The following is a 23,037-nucleotide window of genomic DNA, read 5'->3' as shown; positions in this document are numbered from 1 at the left end:
GCTTTGAGGATCAAATAAGTGAAATGTTTTACTTGTTCTGAATTCTTAGTTGTAGGAAAACATAACCATATTTTACCACTGTCTGCAATTTATGCAGTTTACCATTTCTACTGTGTTCCTTCTTTGTTAATTACATTTCAGGGGAGAGGTTGTTGCTCTTGTTCCCAAAAGAATATGAACTAAGATTGGGTTCAAAGGGGAGTTAAAGTCATTTGGGGGCCTATTTCTGCCTATTTCCTGAAGAGTAGCAGAACTTCTAGATCCTATGCTGGGGATCCTATGTAGGGTCAGAGGACATCAGTGCACCATTAAGGAAATCAGTTGTGGGCTCTGATTCATTCTGCTCTCAGCTAGCACTGAGAAAATCTGTTTCCTTTCCTCTCTGAACAAATGCTGAGCTTATCCAGTCACTGATTTCCTAAGCTTTCCTGTAATCCATACCTTAGATGCACTATATTCATTCATCCCATTTCTGCCCAGCTTGCGTCAAAGTAATAAAGGTTCTCTTAAAATACAGCTTAGCTGGCACACCTGGGTGGCTCAGTTAGTTAAGTGCCCAACTCTTGATTTCAGCTCAGGTCATGAACTCATGGCTCATGAGATCGGGCCTCACATTGGGCTCTGTGCTGACAATTCAGCTTGCTTGGGATTCTCTCACCCCTTCTCTGTCTCTGCGCCTCCCTAGCTTGTGCTCTCTTTCTCTCAAAATAAATAAACATTAAAAAAAGAATTATTTCATATAATGCTCTAGAAAGTTCTCTGCATTTGCTGAATATGAAGGCAAATTCAAAGAAGGAATCTCTCCTTTAGAAAGGAAAGAGAAGTTGGTGACATAAAAACTGACTCCTTAAAATCAGAAGTCCAGCAAGTGCTGGTGTTTTCTGTAAACATGTTTCTATAAAGACATGTGAGGTGGCACTCATATAAGAAGGTGGTAGTTTTTTCCCCTCACTGTTGTATTTGGTTGTTCTCTGAAGGGATTTTGAGTGTGGCTCTTGTTTCCTTAACTGCATTATAAGCCCCGTGCACTTATTTTGTGGTCTCTTCATGCCTAGTATAGTATATGCTGCAGGTTATAAGAGCCTGCGCCTGGTTGGTTAGATGATTATTTTAGAAATTATTTTGTGATTTGATTTTAGGACTTTAAGTCCTGATGAAGCTGATGGTTAAATTAATTAGGGAGTGTTGACTATTGAACATCTGATTTGGATCCTTATGTAGAATATCTTAGTACTGTGGTTTGTGGTCAATTGCTGTTATACATTTATAAAACTTCACTGTCAGGGTGCCTGGGTGACTCGGTTGAGCTTCCAACTGGATTTCAGCTCTGGTCATGATCCCAAGATCATAGAATTGAGCCTCATGTCGGGCTCCATGCTTGAGATCTCTCTCTTTCTCTATCTCTCTCTCTCTCTCCCCCTCTCCTCCCCTTGCACGTGCATGCTCTCTCTCTCTCTCGAAAATAAAATAAAATTAAAATTAAATAATACTTCACTGTGGTTGCTGGGCCTTCCAAGTTTGTGTTATTGTGTCTGCATATCTTTTATGTGGCCCTGAATAACAAAGACCCACATTTTGGGCTTGAGTTCAGAGGTGCAGGCCAGTGTCTTGGTAACTAGGGGTCCTATTCTATAGTTGTATAGATTGAAGTTGCCTGATTATGAGATATATTACAATATGAGGATTGTACAACTGTAGGATTATCTCTCCCAGTGAGGATAGAATAAAGTAGATAGGAATAACTCCATCTGTTTGAGATATGTAGCCCAGCATGGTCACATGGGTTCATCATGTTACTTCTGAGCATTCAGAAGTATGGCACTGGAGCTTTGTTCCTAGAGACTGTCCCTCTGCTTCCTGTCTTTCAGATGCTCCCCCCCCCACCCCCCTCAGTGGATATGACAGCATAGATCAGTATATTTGTGTCATACCATAGCATTGAATCCGTACTCCAGACCCCTTCTTCCTTGACTTGTGTTCACACTTGGACTTTCCCATGAATGAAGAGAAATTAGATGAATGAAGATAACTCTGGAGTTAATTGGGGGACTGTCTACCATGGTTGAGCCATGACCTGCCTGTGCCCCAACGTAGACTCCCAACTGCCTTCCTCTCTCTCCCTCCTCTTCCCCGTGTGTGTGTGTGTGTGTGTGTGTGTGTGTGTGTGTGTGTTAACCATTCTGAGCCGTGGTTTCTTCATCTGTGAGATGGAGTTAAAAAATACCTCACAGGGTTGTTGTGAGGACTGAATAAGTATCTAGAGTGTCAAGCACTTACAATAATATTATAATGAGGAAAAAATTTTCAGGAGACACTTAAAAAATCACCTTTTACAATGAATCCCACCCCTCTGTCTTAGGAGGAGAGGGCGAGCTGGGTTGGGGATGGAAATAGGAATCTTGCGGTGAAATGGAGAAAAAGAGAAATCGGTAAAAGGAAAGTAAGTTTAGGTAAGAAGAGATTTTTTTACTTAATAAGAAGGATTCTGGACCTCAGAATGTGTTTTATGTCTTTATATGTTTCAATTGAATAACTTTGCTTTTTCCATGTAACATGTCTTAGGAGATCCTACCCTGTTAGCACATACAGATCTACGTTATGGTTTAACCTCCCTATAGTATTCCATTGTGATGTTGCGCATGCAGTGATCTTTCAGTGCCCTGTGATACTTTAATTGCCACAGATCAGTGTGTAGGAACCAGCACTTCAGTGAACATCCTCATTCTCGTACATATGTGTATGGCCCTCTTTGTGAGCATAATTAAAATAAATTCCTAGCAGTGGCATTGATGAGTGAAAGAATCTATTCTTTTTTTTTTTTAAGTTTATTTATTTTGAGAGAGAGTGAGTGCATACACGTGTGAATGAGGGAGGGGCAGAGAGAGAGAGAGGGAGAGAGACTCCCAACCAGGCTTGAACCCACAAAGGGTGAGATCATGACCTGAGACACAATCAAGAGTTGATGCTTAATCGACTGAGCCACCCAGGCAGTCCTGGCCATTAAAAAAAAAAAAACAAAAAACAACAAAATTCTTGTTTGTTTGTACCGTTTATCATACAGAATTTATTCTTTATTTCATTTGTTCGGTGGAAAGCACCAGGGATGTTTTGTTGTGTTTTTTTTTTTTTAATGGGAGGTGGGGAGGAGGACTTACCATCTGATTGCTCACTAAAATTGCTTGCTGCCTCCAATTCATAGGTTCCTTAAAATGGAGTTTCTGTCTGTGTGTTCTCTTTAATCCTCCTTTTGATTGTATGAGTTTTTGTTTGTAAAATGCTCAGTCACCGTGCCTGACACTGTAGTCAGTGCTACTTCCTCCCTTTTCTTCCCTCTCATTGTTCTCTGACTTTACCCTAGGCCTTGTGGGTGGCTGCTTGTCTGGCCCCGAATGGGGCCAGCCTAAGGCCAAGGTCACCACGCAGGCCAGCAGTTTGCATCCCCCTTCAAATCAATGTTCTTTAAATATCCAGCAGTTATTAGAGAAAAGCTCCATGTAAGGAGCCTGTGAAGAAAGATCTGCAGACTTAGGCCAAAGTTTGGTTGTCACTTGACCTTCTGCTGCGCTCTGCACGACAAAATCTGAACCACTGTCCAGAGAAGGAAAATATTTACTCCAGTTTGTTCCTGGGGTTTGATTCTCTCCCCAGGGTGGTCTGCCTAATGTCCCGTCCTGCCACACCCGGGTGCTGGCGAGATGGGTTCCCCCACCCACTCCCACTGGGTGTTTAGCGTCCCTTCAGTCCAGTCTTGATGTCAACAGGAATGACGTAAGGGGGCTGAACTGTGTTTGAATGAAACCTGCTTGAATTTATGTTTTAATGAATGCTCCCTCTCAGAGCTTTAGTCCACACTTTAAAAAGTGCTTAAAACTGCACTTGCAACACATTTTTTTTGAGCATTCTCAAAGGTGACAAGCTTTATTCTTAGATGTTAAGATTTTTTTCCGCCGTAGCTGAAGAGTTTTTAAACTTCAGTGAGTGTAGTGATCAAAGGGGGATTGAAGTTATAACTATAAAGTAGTGAGAGGAGCCCTTTTGAGGACCCTAAAAAGTGGTCCAGAAATACAGTCTTCAAGAACAGTGATTCCTAAATGCCAGCCAATAAAGAAGGCTGTTGGATTTTCTCTGTTGGGGAAGCATTTTCTTTGAGTTTCGGGGGCTTTGTGGACCCTCTCAAAATTTATCTGTGAACACTTCTTAAATTACTTAACTATAAAAGTCACTCATTTTCATGTATTGGTTCTCAGATTCTGTTTTAAGGCCTTAGAGTCAGACCTGTGTCTTCAACTTGGATGCGAAAGACTGGATTTGAGGTTAGGAAGAGGCCAGGTGTATGTCTGTATGATACAGGAGGCCTGTTCAAATTTTGGCAGCTTTCTCACTTTATATGTCAGGTATTCAGGAATCCATAAAAGGGACCTTCTGTAGCTAAAGGACAGGGGCCGATGGACAGATCTAAAAGGAGCTTCTAGACAGTGTTTTACCAAAAAATTAGAATCTGAGGGGGAACAGACAAGCATGTTTGAGAGTAATGCCAAATCTGAAGTGTTAATACATGTTGTTTTCCAAGTGGTTCTGTCTTGTCTTCTCTTAAATGAGATTGTACATACGAAAGCAGCTAGCCAGCAGGTTCTCCGTGTATGTTAGCGGAGTATGTTTCTCATCCTCAAAAATACTTTTGTTAATAGCATGTCACCGTCTGAGGCTTTTAAACTTTTTTGTAAGCCTGTCTTCCAACTTAATATACCTTCAACATACTCCAGTTATGTTCAACTCCAGTATGTTGAAGGTATATTACACATACACAATGTCAGGCTGCTACCCCAGTCTTCAAAATGTTGATATTCTGTGCCTTTTCTTTTGAAAATAGGATAAAATGGGGGTAAAACCTTTTTACATGAGAATAGCCTATGTCCTGAGTAAGCATAAAAAGCATCTATGTTTTAAAGCACCCCTGGGCGATTCACACAACCTTCTGTCTAGATTTAAGAGAGGCTGATAATTGAAAGGAAGAGTTTTGTTAACAGCAACAAATGTGGCAGAAGTGGAAATGTCGCTCTATTTTTGGATTTCCTCTGTGTTTGCTTTGAACTCATCTACTGATCTAATCTCTTCAGTGTCTGTGTTCACCAAGCTGCCAGGCTGTGCAGTGCTTGTCAGAATCATCCAAACTCATCAAACTCCTTTCAGGAAGAGAGCATCTCAGCACACCCTGGAGGAAGATTTTTAAGGAATACAGGAATTTTGTAAAAATAGAAGGATGAATAGAGGTAGGGCAGTTACATAACAGTGTTTGCAGATGAAAAGCCAGCCCTGACTGCTGTGGCTAGAACCCTTAACTGGGAGAAGATTGAGAAGCGGAGCCTGCCGGGAAGGGTGGCGAACTTTTTGCTCTGTGGTAGCTGAGGTGTACATTCTCTTTTAGGGCAGCACTGGGTATGCAGGCTCAGCGGGCCCTGGGAGACTTGGCTGATTCAGAGTGCAAATGTAAATCAGATCTTACCCAAACCTACCTTTTTGAGTTTCCTGGTTTGTTTTCTTGTTTTACATTCTTACAACTCCCAAAACTGGTGAGCAGTCCTCTCCCACCCACTCTGTCCCACCCCGCAGTACTTTCTAGTGGTGACTGAAGATACCGGACCAAGGTGGGGTCCTCAGGGACTAGGCACAGACTGGGCATGTTAATTTGCCTGCACTGGGGTGGTGTCTTCCAGGCGGGGCTCCTTCAGCTGTCTGCTCAGGCTGAAGTCAGTGAGGGGCAATGGTTTTCCTTCCCCATTCCACCGGTGGGTGGCTCACTTCAGAATGCAGCCGATAAAACTCCTTAATCCTTAGAGCTATGGGGCTGGGCTGGGCAGCGTTAGAACTTCTGTGTGAATGCTGAGATCCTGCTCCTTTGTTCCTCTTTGGCCGGTTTCAGGCTGCCTGCCCTGTCCCTCACACTGTGAGGTGCTCTCCCTCTCTCCAGTTCTTAGCTTGGGAAAAGCAGTTGATGGAGATGGGGACAAGAAGGGAGGACCTAAAAGGAGTTTCTGCCCTTTTTTAACAGAGAAGATTAGGGCAGAAACCAAAAGCTAGGAGAGAGGTCAGTGAAAGGCCTCCCCTTGGCTTTTGGAAGGCGTCAGGTTGATGGTGAAGGCGTCTGCGAAATAGCGAGAAGAGGTTCCAAGAAGTGGGTGGGTGGGAGTCACACTGTACTCTCCTGTCTGTAGCCTCGCCCTCCACTCACATTCTCTCAGGTTTGTAGGCAAGGACAGAGGAGTGGGGTGTGGGGCTCAGGGATCCCACAAGGGAGACTGACGGTGAATGTTAGTAAGTCAGTGGCAAGGAGAAGACATCGGAGAAATTACATAACAAATTTTTATTGTGATCAGCTCCCAACATCACACAGGAAAGTGGAACCTCCATATTCCCACTGCCGAGATTAAATAATTATCAAGATTTTCTCAAGACTTGCTTCCAACATTCCCTTTTTCTTCCTTTTCCTTTTGTTTTGTTAAATAAAGCAAATTCCAGGTATCGGGTCATCTGTGTCAATATGCATCCCTAAAATATTTGGACACATAACTATGATGTAATTATTAATAATATCTCATTTACAAAGTTGGTTAAAATTCAAATTTCTTTTAACTGAGGTATAACTGATATATTAGCTTCAGGTGTATACTGTAAAGAGTCAGTATTTGTATATTTTGCAAAATGATCACCACAGTAAGTCCAGTTAATTAATATCTGTCACCACACATAGTTTCAAGATTTTGTTGTTGTTATTATGGGTATACATATTTCCAGCACTTTGAGAAGGTCATCAACCTGTAAGGTCCCCAAACCCCATAGTTTAGGGGTTTTTACCCATACTTGGGCATCGTTGATTAAATCACTGGCTATTGGTGATTAGACTTCACTTCCTGCTTCCCTCCTCCCCTAAGGTGAGGGGTGGGGGTGGAGCTGAAAGTTCCAACCTTGTCTACTGCTTGACCTTTCTGGTGACCAGCCCCCATCCTGAAGCTAGAGGGGCCACCAGTCACCTTAGGAGCATACAAAAGACACTTATCACCCCTGAGATTCCAAGAGTTTTAGACCTGTGTTGGGAACCCAGCACAAAGAACAAATGTATATTTTTATTGTACCATACATGTTGAATCTAAAAAGCTCATGGTAAGCACCAAAACTTTAAGTGATAACTGTCTGTATTTCGATATAATCGAGATTCCATTTTCTGTAACTGATTGGATGCTAGGTTATGAGCAGGGGTGCTTAGACCTGGCCTGGCTTCTCCCTGAGCCTACAGCATCTGGATACATGTAAATCTTTGCAGCGCTGGGTTTCTGGTGATGTGTTTTCATTGTCGTTTGTCTACCCTTCCCCATCAGCACAGAATTCATAACAGTTCAGATGTGTGTGTGTGCAGATTTTCCTATGTATATATCTATCTACAGACATGTTAATTTTTTGGTACACTTTAAAACATTCTTGTTAAAATTTTGTGTGTAATGCAGTTGAGTTGAAAATATTTTTATTTTGAACCTTTTCGCAATTGTGCAACAGAGAAGGTAGCACAGTGAAAACTCCTGTATACCCATCCCCAGATTCAACAGTTATCAAGATTTTGCCACATTTACTATTTTTAGAAAGAAATTCTTTTGATGTATGTTAAAGCAAATCCCAGATACCATGTGTTGAAAGCTTTCTTAAGATTACGGTATTAATAATAGTTAAATGTGTATTTGAAAACAAAACTTACATTGGACATTGATAGAATACCTGAAGCATCTGTGCAGAATACAGTTTGTAAGCCACTGCCTACCTAATTGTAGTCCTAAAGGAGTTTTGTGAAAATATGTGTGGGTGGTTTAAAAAACTCTTCCTGTGGTGCTCACTTTTTTGTTCCTGGATTAGAAGTAGGGCTAGAAAGTAGGATTAGAGGGTCATCTCTGAGTTTCTTTAATTGTTTGTTTGTTTGTTTTGAGAGAGAGAAGAGAGAGCTCAAGCAGGGAAGGGTCAGAGAGAGAGGGAGAGAGAGAATCCCAAGCAAGTTCCACACTGTCAACAGGGAGCCCGCTGTGGGGCTTGAACTCATGAACCCATGAGATCATGAATTGAGCCTAGCTTAACCAGCTGAGCCACCCAGGTGCCCCTCTGAGTTTCCTTTAAAATCACAAGATACCATGATAATACCAATTTATTCGGTTTTTGTTGCTGCTATTTGATCGTTATTTCAGATAACTAGTCAGGAAAGTACTATCTTAGTTTGTGCTTTAAGGAAATACCCTCACTTTCACCTTCCTAATTGCAGCATTCCTTCTAATAAGACCCAGATTAGAAAGGATCCTTATTTTTCACAAGCGTTTTGAGAGAATACCTGGCCCAGTTTGAGACAGAACTTCTAAAAAAAAAAAAAACTTTATTATTGTATGATTTATGTCTTAGTAAAATAAGAACTATTGGTAGTGGTGGTGGTGGTTGCTTTTAAGTAACATTGATTCTCTTTTTAAGTTTTATTAAATCCAGTCGATTTTTTCTTTCTTAAGTAAGCTTTATGCCCATCGTAGGGCTTGAACTCATGACCCGAGATGACCTGAGATCAGGAGTCGCATGCCCTACCAGTTGAACCAGCCATCACCCCAAGGCTGTTTGTTTTAAAGCCATTTCCATATCTGCTTTCTTCTTTCTTTCTTTCTAATGTTTTTGGTTTTGTTTTTTGAGAGAGAGATTGAGAGCATGAGCTGGGAGGTACAGAGAGAGGGAGACAGGATCAGAAGCAGGTTCTGAGCTGTCAACGCAGAGCCCAATGTGGGGCTCAAACTCACAAACCGAGAGATCATGACCTGAGCTGAAGTCAGACACTTAACCAACTGAGTCACCCAGGTGCCCCTGTATCTGCTTTTTCAAATTAGGTTTTTTATTTGGTTTCTTTCAGTTTTTTAAGTCTATAGAGAAGTTACTCTGAGCAGGCCATGGTGGGTTTTTCATTTAATTTTGAAACAGTTCGATTATTTAAACTATAGTCTAGGGAAGAGAGAATACTTGTTTTTAACATCCAGAGATTAAAATCTGTGTACCGTGTAGCATTTGGACCCTGAAGCTGTCAGGCAGGCCCTGGGAACTGTGTCGGTTCCAGATCTGAACCCTCTATCTGAGCTGGCAGTGTCTCAAGCTTTTTCCAGACTGGTTACTTTAACCTGTGGAATGTTAACATCATATTAATATGCCTTGCAATAGTCTCACAATCTATTTCGTCTTTTCCTCAGTGGCTCTATTTGGTCTAATTATTATGTGTATAGCTTGAATAAAACATGTATACATTTTGGATAGGAAGATTGACTTTAGCGTGTAATACCAACTGTTCCTTTCCAGGCTGCTCTGCCAACCTTGCTGAACCTTAGAGATGCTTAATAGAAGCTCTTAAAGAGGGAGGAATTTGCTGCTTGTCTGGGTGGATTCAGCTAGTAGAGAGTATTTACCAACGCCAAAAAGATAAGTCTTTAATAGATGGCTTTTGTGTTTTGTTTTTAGAATCACAAGAAGTTGATGAACAGCTGGTAGCAGAAGTGGTTGAAAAATGTTCATCTGAGACTTGTTCTAGACCCTCAGAAAATGAGGTGTCACAGCAGGCTATTGCTTCTTACCCAGTCAAGGATTTCAAAGAAGAACCTGAACATGATAGTAGCAAAATTTCAGTAGTGAGGCCATTTTCGATAGAAAGCAAGAATTCCACGGACGCCCCGGCAGCTCTAGGAACGAAGGCAGCTTATGGCTGTCTAACTGTGGTCTCAGGCGAGGCTTTGCCCTCCAGCACACCAGAAGCCATCCCCGACAAGGCAATGACAGAAGGCACCATGGGGGTGATGCTGGAGGCCTCCACAGAAGCTGACCTGAAGGCTGGCAGCTCCTGTCCAGAGCCTGTTCCCAGCAGAAGCAAGCTAAGAAAGCCCAAACCCGTCTCTCTGAGGAAGAAGACGATTGGTGAATTTTTAGAGGCTGATGTTGCCCTAGAGGGCTCACCTCTCCCCCAGGCATCCTATCAGTTCTGTGCTGATGAGATGGATGGGAAAGCAAATCCTTTGCTAGGAGGCGCCAGGATCCAGAAACCTCCTCCTGACACTAAGGAGACCTCAAGCACCCCTGGCAGTGACACCAACGACTCTGGAGTTGAGCTGCTGGAGGAGTCCAGGAACTCACCTCTGAAACTAGAGTTTGATTTCACAGAAGATGTGGAAAATGTAGAGTCCAGGAAAGGCCTTCCGAAGAAACTTGGCAGGAAACTGGGTAGCAAACTGCCTCCCAAGGTACAGAAAGATAGCATCAGTAAGCCAGTAGGCGCCAAAGGTGGGGACCAGCCTGCAGACCCAGCTGCAGACAGCGCTCCTCCCTCCCAGGCATCTGCTAAGCTGGCTCCCAGCCAGTGGGATAACCCCAACTTCAGTCCCTTTGGGGGCCTCTCCGCTCTGCAGAACACCCCCCCTCTCTCCTCTAAGGGCTCCTACCACCTTGACGAATCCATGGATCCCTTTAAACCAACTACAACTTTAGCAAGCAGTGACTTTTGTTCTCCCGCCGGTAATCATATTAATGAAATCTTAGAATCACCCAAGAAGGCAAAGTCGCGTTTAATAACGTGAGTGGCGACGGGCGTGGGTGTTGTGTTCTGTGTACTTTCTGAGTTTGGCAGCCAGCTGCTTTTGGTTTTGGTGAACCGAAGTGATCTTTGAGGTGCATCAGGGCAGACCTGCAGCTTAGAGCTTTATGCTATAGCCCTCACTGTTTTGCTTAACTCTGGCGTACAGTTAGAAGTGCCAGAGTTGTCCTTGGTGGGTGTCTGCTTTGTTTCTGAATCCTCAGCTTATTCGGCTGACCTCTGCCACCTCCACACCTTGGGTACATTTTTCCTATTAAAAAAAAAAAAGAAGAGGAGTGTACAACAGGCAGAGATTTGATGGTTTTCAGAAATCCTATCCAGGCTGTCAGGAATTGCTTCATATACAGAATTCAAGTGTCAGTGCTGGCCACCATCTTCACATTCTCTGGATAAAAGGAAAATTCCATCTCTCCAGATTGATTACCGGTCTAATATCAGTAACGTGCAAAATGGTCCCAAAAGGTCTTATAGAAGTCTTTCACTTAAAACAGAAAGCTGTGACTTTTGTCACAAACAAATCTACCACGAAAAGTTGCTAAGAATTCTTATGTCTCCATGTTTAGCTTATGGCTCCATCAATACGGAGGTCAATTTGCAGTAAGAAGCAAGAATATTTTAAACATTCTTGTAAATCTGACTAAATTAGTCTTTTGTTGTGCGTTGTCTCTCTCTCTCTCCCCTCTTTTCTGGGAACACCATAACCACTTTTGCAGGGTCCTTGAAGTTCCCAGAGTGATCAAGCCATATTTATCCCACGTAAAGTTTCAATTTAAATTTGTTTCAGGGTTAGCTTTTCACAGAACTTGAGTTGATGACAATATATCCTTTTGTGACCCTGTGACATTTTACTAAAAATAAAGTCGGACCAATGACACAGAGGATGAAAAGTAAAAAGGGAGAATGAGAAAAAGTACTGTTATTTCCAGCTGTCACTGTAGATGAGTCAGGGAAATAATGTTCAGCATTATTGTGACCTAAAGGAGTATGCTAGTGTGGTGTGATGAAGTATACTAGAGAGAAAAGTTAAAGAGCAGAAAGCATCAGGACCAAGAAGCTTGAACCATGAGAAATCCTTTCTTCAGCAACCCCAGAATGCCTAAGGTGATTGAAATGTCATTAGTAGCTCTTGATTTGTTCTTTGGTTATATATGAGCCGTTAAATGGTTGCTGAAAAATATTATTGATCTGGGGTCTGCCAGGTGCCCTTCTGTGGCTGAGGTTAGTTACCTGTCTAGACAGTGCTTGGGGTATGTGTTGGCCACATCATTGCCTTGGTGCTTCCTGTGCGGTGCTTCTGGCTAGCCAAATTAGTAAGGAGTCCTTGGGAGCCTCCCCTTCAGTTGCATGTTGAAGCTGTATAGCCAGTACATTCATGTTAGATGAGACTAAATCTGGACCAGAGGGAGGGAAGTTATTGTACACCAAATTTTCAGTAGCAGGAAGTACCCTCTCAGTCCTTCCACCCTCACCTGGTAGCATTTTCCTCCTGTTCTGTTCTTGGTGAGTGAACTTCTTGGTTTAATGTACCTTGTAGATTTTTTTTTTGTATGTCTTATATAATCAAACCTCTTATCTCTTTGTTCCTTCTATAAGAGACGGTGTGTGACCTCTTATGTAACTTGGGCTTTGTTTAGAAAATCCCTTTGTTGGTAAGAAAGACTGGAAGTATGCATGTGGAAGTAGAAGCGAGTGGGGAGTTAGAGGTTCTGTTAACAGGTCACTTGTATGACTTTTTAAAAGATGCATGTAATTGGCATCTCAGATTCTCCTCCTGTGAAGTAGAGACATCATACTCTCCATGATTGGTATTTTGTGGATCAAATAAGATAAGTTAATGTAAAACCATTTTAAGCTTCTTGGTGATACACACCTATAGTAGTTATGAGCAGAAATGCTGTCCACTACTGTTGTATTCATGCATTGCCTTTAATCTGGGTGACGAGACATTTAAATGTTCTCAGTAGTGAAATGTTGGTTTTTTATATTCACAAATATTTGGAAGTTTACTCTTCCTCTATAAATTTGGATATGAGGCATTTCTGAGTGTTTCTACCACTCTTTCTGCCTTAGAGAGAGGTTCCTGATAATCATTCGCTCACCAATGGTAACATTCATGAATACGACATCTTTATTTGTGTCTCACCTCATAGAAAGAATTTTGCAGCCTTTACATCTACCAGACTACAGATAAATATTCCAGGCTTTACATGATTTTTTTCTCCATCTGTCTGTCTCTTTCCTGTCTCTAATTTTGTTGGTGCATCAGGACTACTGAACAAGTGAAATTTCTCTGTTTTCTGTTGTAAGTACCCCGGCCGTTTCTGTTCGTCCCTGGGACCTTTGGCACGTCCTTTCCCCAGACCATCTCTCCATAGCATGTTGGCTTCTATATCTGAGTTTGACCTTCTGATGATTTTTTTTTTTTTTTTTTGCATTTCATCTGCCACTTCATGAGTCAGCTTAGCCTTGCAATCGTCTGTACCTAACGGAGTGGAGACCAACCTTCCACCTTAGGTGCGAGAGCTTGCGCTCCCCAGCTCGGCACGCCTCACGTGGCGCTTTGATAATGCGTGCTGGCTTGGCCCCCACATCATCCCGACAGTGATTGGAGGGACTGACTGCTCAGCGGTTGTTGGAAATAATGGACTTCTTTGATAGGATAAGGTTGCTGGTTTGGAGCAGGGGATACATTTCAGAAGCAACTCAAATTTGGTGGTTTGGTGGCAGGGGGTGGCGTTTAGTAAGACTATTAGGAAAGAAAACCAGAAACTAGACGTAGTCGTGCACATTCTGGGAACTTTATATGCTCGTCTTGCCCCCCACACCCAGCCCCGTCCCCCCTGCAGAAGAAGAAAAAGTTGTAAATGTATTTATTTTGTCAGAGTGGCGTTTTTACTGGAAATTTTAAATGCGTTAAAACAGAACAGCATCTGAACCAATCCTCGGATCATAAATTATGTGCTAGTTAAAAAATAACAGGTGGTTTGAGTTTTCCCCAGTTCCAGTCTTGGCACAAATACTTGACATTTGCTTTCCATCTTACTGCTTCATAGGAATGGTAACAATTTACGCAAATAGTTTTATTTTTGTACTTTCTGTTGACCACAGTTCTTCTCTGTCAGCACACAGGTCTGGAACTGTCCTATCAGACTTATGTGGCTTCTAGTGCAATAAAGAACTTTTTTAAAGAATCTGGTCCGGCGTGGTAATTTTTCTAATGAATGTCAAAGCCAAGTGAGTTGGGATCAGATGAACCGAATGTCTCTAGGTGCTAAGGCTACCTCTGAAAGGCTTGGTGGCATGTAATCAGAACCCGTAGGGGTCAGAGTACTGGTGTGTAACATCCCACAGAAGCATATGAGGAGGTCTTTTCAGAGAGTGAGCTGAGCTACACTTCATTGCTTGCCTTGTCTCTTGGGAGAAGATTCAGAGACATAAAAGGTGTCCCCCTCTCAAATGTGTAGATGTAGAACTTGTGTGGTGCTGTATGCTTTCGCTTCTCTCTGCACACATTGCTGTCTCTGCGCCATCTCATAGCTTGGAAATTGCCAATGTGATTCCAAAATGGCCTGTTTTTGTTTTTTGTTTTTGTTTTTCCTTTCCAGGAGTGGCTGTAAGGTGAAGAAATATGAAACACAGTCTCTTGCTTTGGACGGGTGTTCTCAGGTGAGTCCATGCCTATCATCAGGATGTCTCTTAGATCAGTGGCCCCAAAGTGGTGTTTGTATCCTCCTGGGGGAGCGAGGGGTAGATTAACGAAGAGTTTGCAGTGGGTGTCTGAGTATCTAGTTTTGAGGAAACCAATTTCCAGATCCTTAACTTCCCACAGTGACCTGAGAAGGCTCCTGAGAACATAGGAACCCTTCATACTATCCTTTTCCCACTTCTTTTGAGTAAAGTTTTCTTTCATTCTGAATCTTACTAAGGTGCATTTGATGTCTGGGACATCAAACAAAGGGCAGATTTGAAATATTGGTGTATATTTTAAGAAAGTGAAGGACTTTAATAACTTTTTTTAAAAGTCAAATGGTTTTCTAATTCATTGCTTCCAATGAGGTAGGAGAACCTGAGATGTCACCTGATTATTGAAATTACCTTTGACACAATGTTATATGTCACTTATATCTCAATTTAAAAAATAATTTTTGATTATAGATTTGCTTGGGTATGTAACTTGGAAAGAGTTTCAAAGAATTGAAAGACATTTCTATTACAAAACTTTTTTCTGTTTCACTTATTTATATAAGTAGGCTTAAATATATAAGACTCTTTACTGATTTATAATTTAAAAAATGAAAAACAGGAATAAAATTCATGCAGACCCTTATTTCCTTCTAGCAATAAATATTTGTCCATGACCATATGAATTGAGAAACACAGAAAATCAAGCACGCAGACCCATCTGATTGGGATAAGATCCTTTTTAAACTATTTTAGCATAACCATGATTACAGAAACGCATTCACTGGTTAACAGAATGCATTTTAAGTTTAACTAACTTTACACAGTTTGGACCAAAAACTTGGGTACATGGCTTAAGATTAAAAACAAACAAAAAATGATTTGTCCTCTGATTTATTTTTTCATCTATTACAAGTGTGTAATTATCCACTTTCAAATGCTGCTAAAGTGGCAACAAGAACTGTGAGAAATTTACCTTTGATTTGATTCAGAAAAATTGCACGTATCACACTGCAAAAGTTTTAAATAATTGATTCAACAAAATGTAATCGATACAAAAGTAGAAACTTTTGTATTTGATAGTACTTATCAAAAGTTGTGATATTTTTAGGATAAATTGTGCATTAGTTAATTATAATGATTAGCTCTTCAGAAGCAAAAATGTTAATACTTAAAGACTTATAGTCATAGAATTTTTTTTTAATTTTTATCTTTTTTAACTGAGAAAGATGGTAGGGAGAACTTTAAAAGACTTTCAAGCATATAAATACTTTTTTAAAGGATGATTTCTTGGAGGAAGTAGAGTGGAAGTACAAATTCAGAGGGGAAAGGGTATGAGGCAAATTCTGACTATTAAAGCTATTGAGGAGCGTGTTCGTGCTTGATTTTAAATAGACGATAGAGTATCATCAAATCACTCTGGTAACTAGATTGAATTAGGCAAGGCCAGTGTTTAAAGTGTATCAGATAATTGTATCCTTTGCAGTTTTTTATATTTATGCTGAGATGTTTTTGGATGTCATCTGAAAATACAGTGGGGTACCTAGGTTTTCCAAAACAATTCAAGGTGTATATGAGTAAAATATTTGAAAACCGTTGCCTTGGACCACTTCAGCTTCTTGCTTGTAAGTCTGGGTGGGCTAAAGGTTAATTTTTCAAACCTCAGATGTGAAGGTAGCTTCTAGGAAACATAGCATTCCATGATTAAGAGACCCCAGCTTCCTCTTTGATTGGTACCAAATCTGTGGTTGAGTCTTGTCAGACATCCGTGTGGAATGGTGGCTGTCCTGCCCCATTCCTGAAACATCGCCATCCCCACTGTTGGTCTTCCTAAACGGTAGCATCTGATGTGTTGCATTTCCCAGGATGAAGGAGCAGTGATCTCCCAGATTTCAGACATTTCTAATAGGGATGGCCACGCTACTGACGAGGAGAAACTGGCGTCCACTTCATCTGGTCAGAAATCAACTGGGGCCGAGGTGAAAGGTGAGCCAGAGGAAGACCTGGAGTACTTTGAATGTTCCAATGTTCCCGTGTCTGCCATAAATCATGCGTTTTCATCCTCAGAAGCAGGTATGGAAGTATATGTTCATCTTTATAATGTACTTAAGCCTAGAAATGCCTGAAAGCCAATGCAGGAGGCACTTTAAAGAGATTAGAGAATTGGGTCACTTGGAGGATAGATGTAGGATGCTGGTCTATGCTTTGCTTCTTTACCTAGACGAGGGGCACAGAAGGGAGTCTTATCAAAGAACCAGAGACATAGGGATGAGTGTGGCACAAGGCACAGGAAACACCGACATATGAGACGACTTGAATTTTGTAATAATTTCTTTTAATGTGGTCACATCTCAAAATACAGTGGCCTGTAGCCATGTTGTGATTGTTCAACTTACAGAAATAATAATATTTAACACGTATAATGGCTTACCACGTGCAGGAATAGTTCTACATGCTTTACATGTATTAGCTGATTAGTCCTTGGTAGGTGTTATTTTTTTACCCCATTTTTCAGAGAAGGGAGGTGAGACATAGAAGTTAAGTAGGTCAGCCAAGGTCACTTGAGTAGCAAATGGTAGAGAAGTAGGATTCGAAGACTATACTTTCAGGGATCATTTCCGTAGTTCGTTACGAGAAGTAGGATTCGAACCTCGACCATCTGGTTTCATGGTCTTTTGGCCACAGTGCTGATGTGGGAAGAGATTGCTTTCATTACTAGAATATTACACATTTTCCTGTTCAGGGATGTAGTAGATTGAAATTGACCAATATCCTAAAAAATCTTTAATGTTCTGATAAGAACTAACTAGACTAACCTATGCTGAAGGTTCTTACTGTTGAACTCATTAGAACATTCTAGAGCTGAGGTCCCTTTCCAGGCCCCAAGTTACATCTGTGGCCTTCAACCTGACTTGTGAAATGTTAAGAGCCATGTCCCTGACTACCTTAAACATTATTATTAACATCTCAGATTTTCAGCAATGTAATTTGATGTGGGGACTTTTATACTTAGAACTTTAAAAATCACAATCAAACCAGGGAAGTAGATGACTTTGGGAGAGTTACTCCCTCGGCCTCTCCCTGCTGCCCAGGTTGCAGCTTCCCATCTGTGAAGTATACATGCCAGGCACTGTTCCAGCTTTCTTCCCAGGCCGCTTTCCCATCTGCACCCCTCTACCCCAGTTATGTAAAATAACCTTGAGTACTCTTGTACCTACGTTTATTTCTTACATTTGAAATACCTTTCTTTGCCATCTCCTATAAACATTCTGCCCAATTCTTTCTGGTTTCTCTCCAAACTGTTTCTTGGCTTCCACCACGCTTTATGTTCCCACCACATTTCTTCTTACCGTTTCTATTCCCCATATATTTATTATAAAAGTTGTCTTTGATGAACTGGCTGAGGTTAAGGACTATGAGTGATTCCTCTTTGAACTTCCTTCAGTAGAGGAGCATGTAGATATTTGAATTATATTCTTCCTCACTAGAAGGAAATTCCTTCCAACAGAAATTTCTAGAGCAGGGGTTCTGTTAACTATAGTGCTATCCTCAGAGATAGTGAATAGCTCGTGCTACCGTGTATGTAACTGATCAGCCATGTCCTGGGAGCAGGCAGAGACTGTGGTCATGCAGGGAGGTGGTAGATATGTGGAGGTGGGAAAGGAATACGGGCTGTCAGGTGACTCAGGCAGAGTCTGTTTCCTGGGGAGAGTCACCTTTGCTCTAGGTCTTGATAGAGACGTACACAGATGTGCTCCAGGGAACAAGAATCTCTCCCAGGGATGGGAAGGAACCTGTCATGTTGGTGAGTGCCCAGTAGTTCTCTGTGACTCTAGGACAAGTGGGAAAACGAGGTTGTACTGGGGAATCTGGACCTGATCCTACAGGTATAGGGGAGCCATTGAAGGTTTGTAAGCAGAATAGTGATGGTCACATTTGTGTGTTCAACAATCCACTATGAATAGACAGTACACTTAGATAGTAATTTGTTTTGGCTACATGGAAGATGGTAGCTTGAAAATTGTGTGCCCTTTCATATTTAACATTTTTTCTTCAATGAGTACACATTCCTTTAATTAGAAAAGGCATAGTATTTTTTATTTTAATGTTGCCTTTGGTGGTGGTAGAGTGGAAGGTAGACTGGAGACAAGTTTGAAGGGTGTGGGGAGGAGAATGAATTTATATTTTCAGGCATTGAAATTTAGAGTTTATTGTTTTGTCTGCTACATTAGTCTGAGGATACCCTCCTGGGCTGGAATTTAAATTGACTCAGACTTGGTAAGAAAATAGCATTCTTGTCGCTTCCTCTTTCTGAAATAGTCCCTTGGTTGGTACAACTTACAGAACTTTTCATGGACACAAGGTGGCAGCTTTGCTATTCTTTCCACCTGAAGATGGCGATCCTGTGTATGGCTGGCTAACCCCACACTTCCCTTCTGAATATTTTAGACGTTTAACACAGACAACACAGCCGTCAACCAAATGCCAGTGCTCCCTTGAAAATCTTGAAATGCTGTTCATGTGTTCATAGACGTCAGTCTGGGCCTTCACTGAGGTTTTCAGAGTCTTTCACTAGGAAAGAAAGGAACGGACTTCTTGGGATAACTATAAAAATGACTCTCTGTGTTTTAGGCATAGAGAAAGAGACGTGCCAGAAGATGGAGAAAGATGGATCTACCGTGACAGTAAGTTCCTACATTTGTGGGGGGTAGGGGGTGTAGAGGAGGTGCAGCTCAATCTTTTTTTTTTTTTCAGTATTTTTTATTTATTTATTCACTCACTCACTCACTTATTTATTTATTTATTTATTTATTTATTTATTTATTTAGAGAGAGCACAAGTGGGAGGAGGGGCAGAAAGGGAGGGAAACACAGAATCCGAAGCAGGCTCCAGGCTCTGAACTGTCAGCACAGAGCCTGACAAGAGGCTCAGACTCATGAACTGTGAGATCATGACCTGAGCTGAAGTCAGACGCTAAACTGAGCTACCCAGGCACGCCTTAGTATTTATTTTAAAGCCCGCGTTAATTCATTAAATAAACCGTAGTCATTGGTGCTGGGGATGAAATGTAAATACAGGTTTCTTCACTTGAGCTCATAGCCTATCCTGAGATCTCCTATCCAGTGGCCACTGAGCGCCTGACCTGTAGCCAGTCTGAATTGAGATGTCTTGTTAAGTATAAAATACAACTAGTCTTTGAAGACTTAGTACAAAAAAAAGAAAAGAAAAGAAAAAAATGTTTCACACTTTTATATTGATTACATATTGAGATGATCATATCTTAGATATATGATATATATCTAACTATAGTTAGATATCTAACTATATATAGAGATAGATATATAGATATCTATATATCTATAGTTAGATAACTATATCTATATAGATATCTATATAGATATATAACTATATCTATATCTGTAGATAACTATATCTAACTATAGATAACTATATCTATCTCTAGATAGATAACTATAGTTATAGTTATAACTATATAACTATAGTTATATATATATATATATATATAGTTATATATATATAGTTATAGATATGTATCTATATCTAGAGATAGATATAGTTAGATATCTAACTATATCTAGAGATAGATATAGATATATAGTTAGATATATATCTATAGTTAGATATATATCATATATCTAAGATATGATCATCTCAATATGTATATAGATAGATATAGATGTATTGTTAGATATATATCTAAATAAAGTTAACTATATTATTAAAATTAATTTCACTTATATCTTTTTACTTTTTAAATGGCTAGTGAAAATTTTTAAATTATGTATGCCTTGCATTGTGTTTTTTTTTTTTTTTAAACAGTACTGGTAGTAGATACAAAATGGAAACTAATGCTATATGAATGTTGTAATAGAATGTGTTCCAGGGCCTGTGGGAGCCAGGGCTGACTGCCTGTGTAGCCAGTATCTGGGAGGCTGAATCTGAGCTCATTAAAAGAAAATTATTTAAAACTTTATAGACTTACAAAAACAGTACAAAGAATTCCTGTAAATCTTTCTTTCACTCATACTCTTTGAATTTTAATATTTTATTTTAAAAAAATATTTTGAGAGGAGAGAGAGAGAGAGAGAGAATATCCCAAGCAGGCTCCGCACTGTAAGCATACATGGGGCTCAGCACGACCTAGGCCAAAATCAAGAGTCAGATGCTTAACCAACTGAGCCACCCAGATGCCCCTGAATGTTAACATTTTATATAATCACAGTACAGTTAACAAAATCAATTAACACTGGTACAGTATTATTTTCTAACCTATAAACCATATCCAAATTTTGTCATTTGTCTCAGTAATGTCCTCTTTCTGGTGCAGAGTCCAACTCAGGATTGCATGTTGCATTTAGTTCTCAGGTTCTTAGTCTCCTATCATCTGTGATAGTTCTTTTTTTTTCTTTAATCACTTTTCATTTTTATTGGTATTAACTCAGTTTTCCCCCCACCTCCTCATTGAACCCTCCTTCATTGTTTCATTTGTAAAATCTGTGATAGTTCTTTAGTCTCTTTATCTTTCCTGACCTTGACACTTTTGAAGAATACAGGTCAGTTTTGTAGGATATCTTTCAATTTGGGTTTGTCCAGTGTTTCTTTGTGATTAAATGCAGTTTATGCATTTTGGGTATGAATCCATCAGAAGTGACATTGTGGATCTCAGTGTGTCCCATTATTGGTGGAATTAACTTTGATCACATGGTTAAGGTGGTGTTGTCTGAGGTTCCTCCATTTGAAAACTTAGTTGTAAATAAAGAATAGGGTTTGCAAGACCGGTAAGGTAGTGAAGGGCTTTCTGGGCAGCAGAGTTGCCCTGCACAAAGGCAGGAAGTGAGAAGCATGGCCTTTATAAGCAAGTGGAATTGTTAGTAATCTCACGTGATCACAGGGTACTCTACATAGGTAGGTGAGGGCCAGGTCATCAGGGGCCATAGACATGGTGCCAGGAGTCTTAGAATTCATGGTAGAAGCAGTTGGGGACTATTGTGGGGTTTTAAGTAAGGAGTATCATAATCAGTAATAGTTCAAAGGATGGGCTGGAAGCTGAGAGATTTATCAGGTAGAACCATGACTGCTTGGTGAGACGACTTGGGAGATGTGCATTGCAGCTGGGGTGGAGGTGGTGGCAAGGGAAGGTTGGCAAAAGCCACCCAGGGTTTCTTCCTTTAACGTCCTAGTGGTCAGTGTTACTGATAACCCACCCCACAAACCTAAGATAACCTTGGACTCCTCCTTCCCTCTTATTTCCACAAGCAAGATCTGTGGTTTCTATGTCCAGAAACCATATATTGCAAATTCATCTACTTTTCTCCAGCCCATGGCCACCACCAGTCTTTTTAAATATGGTGGTAAGGGGCACCTGGGTGGTTCAGTCAATTGAATGTCTGACTCTTGTTTTTGGCTCAGGTCATGATCCCATGGTTGCGAGATCGAGCACCATTTTGGGCTACATACTGAACATAGAGCCTGCTTAAGATTCTCTCTCTCCCCACCCCCCCGCCTCTCTCCCCTGCTCACGCGCTCTCTTTGTCTAAAATAAAAGTAAAAAAAAAAATAATGAAATATAAATGAAGGGAGGGAGGGAAGGAAGGAAAGAGTAATTTCCTAACCAATCCCCCTGTTCCCAGGCTTATTCTCTTATCCTTTTACGTAAGCCAAGGTGATGTTTTAAACACAAAACTGATCTTGTTACTTTTTGCTTAAACCTCCTGGTTGGCTTCCCTTGTCTTTAGAGTAAGTTCAGACGCTTCCTATGGCCAATGTGGCTTTCTGCAGTGGGACTCTGCCTTTGTCTCCAGCATCTGCTGTCTCCTCTCTCCCTCGCACATCTGACTCTTGCCTTAATTTATGGAATTTCTTTTAGTTCTGTGAAGCTACTCCTTGGAGTCACTTCTTGTTTTCCCATCTTTCCTTCTAACACTTTAAGCTTGGTGCAGGTGGATGACTGTTTGCTGCTACCTTAGCACCTACCACAATAAATACTGCCGAACACAGGAATCAGTAAATTAAGAATACAGTTGGCATCTGCCTGGCTCAGTTGGTGGAGCACGTGACTTGTGTTCTTGGGGTTGTAAGTTTAAGTCCCATGTTGGGTGTAGAGATTACTTAAAAAATAAGTCTTTAAAAAAAAAAAAGAATACAGAAAGAAAAGCAGAATTGTAGGAATTAATTTTTAGATCTGTGGCTCTGAGACATCTGTGGGACCTTCTAAGTCCATTATTTCCAGGAGACAGTTCTAATAAGTACATAGCATGAGTTCAAGAAAAGCCTGGGTTGGATTTAATAGATTTGAAGGCCTTTGGGACACAGGGTAATTGAAAAAAAAAATTTTTTTGCATCTTGACTAACATATATATATAGAGATAACACATCACAACATATGCATTTGTATATTTATAAAAAAAAAATTGTACAAAGGGCACCTGGATGGCTCAGTTGGTTAAGCATCGGACTTAGGCTCAGATCTTGATCTCACGGTTTATGAGTTTGAGCCCCACATCAGGCTGTCTGCTGTCAGCACAGAGCCTGCTTTGGATCCTCTGCCTCCCCACCCCACCCCCCCCACTTCTGTCCCTCTCCTGCTCGTGTGCTCGCGTTCTCTCTCTCTCTCTCTCTCTCTCTCTCTCTCTCTCTCTCTCAAAAATAAGTAAACCTTAAAAAAAAATAAAAAAGGAAATTTAGAAAAAAAAGTT

At 40.8% G+C, this 23,037-nt stretch overlaps 1 protein-coding gene across 17 annotated transcripts in view; it reads left to right on the top strand.

Annotated features, from left to right (window-relative positions):
- Window positions 1-23,037, top strand: part of TACC1 (transforming acidic coiled-coil containing protein 1) — a 122,434-nt gene that overhangs the window by 79,418 nt on the left and 19,979 nt on the right. For 7 of the 17 annotated variants that reach the window (XR_009259111.1, XR_009259110.1, XM_058720630.1 and 4 more), the window contains 5 exons: window positions 9,517-10,618; window positions 12,906-12,941; window positions 14,245-14,305; window positions 16,186-16,393; window positions 18,953-19,005. Coding sequence is in view for 15 of the 17 variants with exons in the window: in XM_058720630.1 (XP_058576613.1) it covers window positions 9,517-10,618; window positions 12,906-12,941; window positions 14,245-14,305; window positions 16,186-16,393; window positions 18,953-19,005 (1,460 nt within the window). In the remaining 2 variants the exon portion in view is untranslated. The remainder of the gene's footprint in view (window positions 1-9,516; window positions 10,619-12,905; window positions 12,942-14,244; window positions 14,306-16,185; window positions 16,394-18,952; window positions 19,006-23,037) is intronic. The other 10 variants (XM_058720635.1, XM_058720636.1, XM_058720639.1 and 7 more) reach the window with 5 other exon arrangements.

Source organism: Neofelis nebulosa, chromosome 3 (assembly GCF_028018385.1).
Source record: "Neofelis nebulosa isolate mNeoNeb1 chromosome 3, mNeoNeb1.pri, whole genome shotgun sequence".
In the NCBI taxonomy this organism is placed as follows: Eukaryota; Metazoa; Chordata; class Mammalia; order Carnivora; family Felidae; genus Neofelis; species Neofelis nebulosa.
The sequence above is the reverse complement of the archived record's forward strand: the minus strand, read 5'-3'. Positions and strand labels throughout refer to the sequence as shown.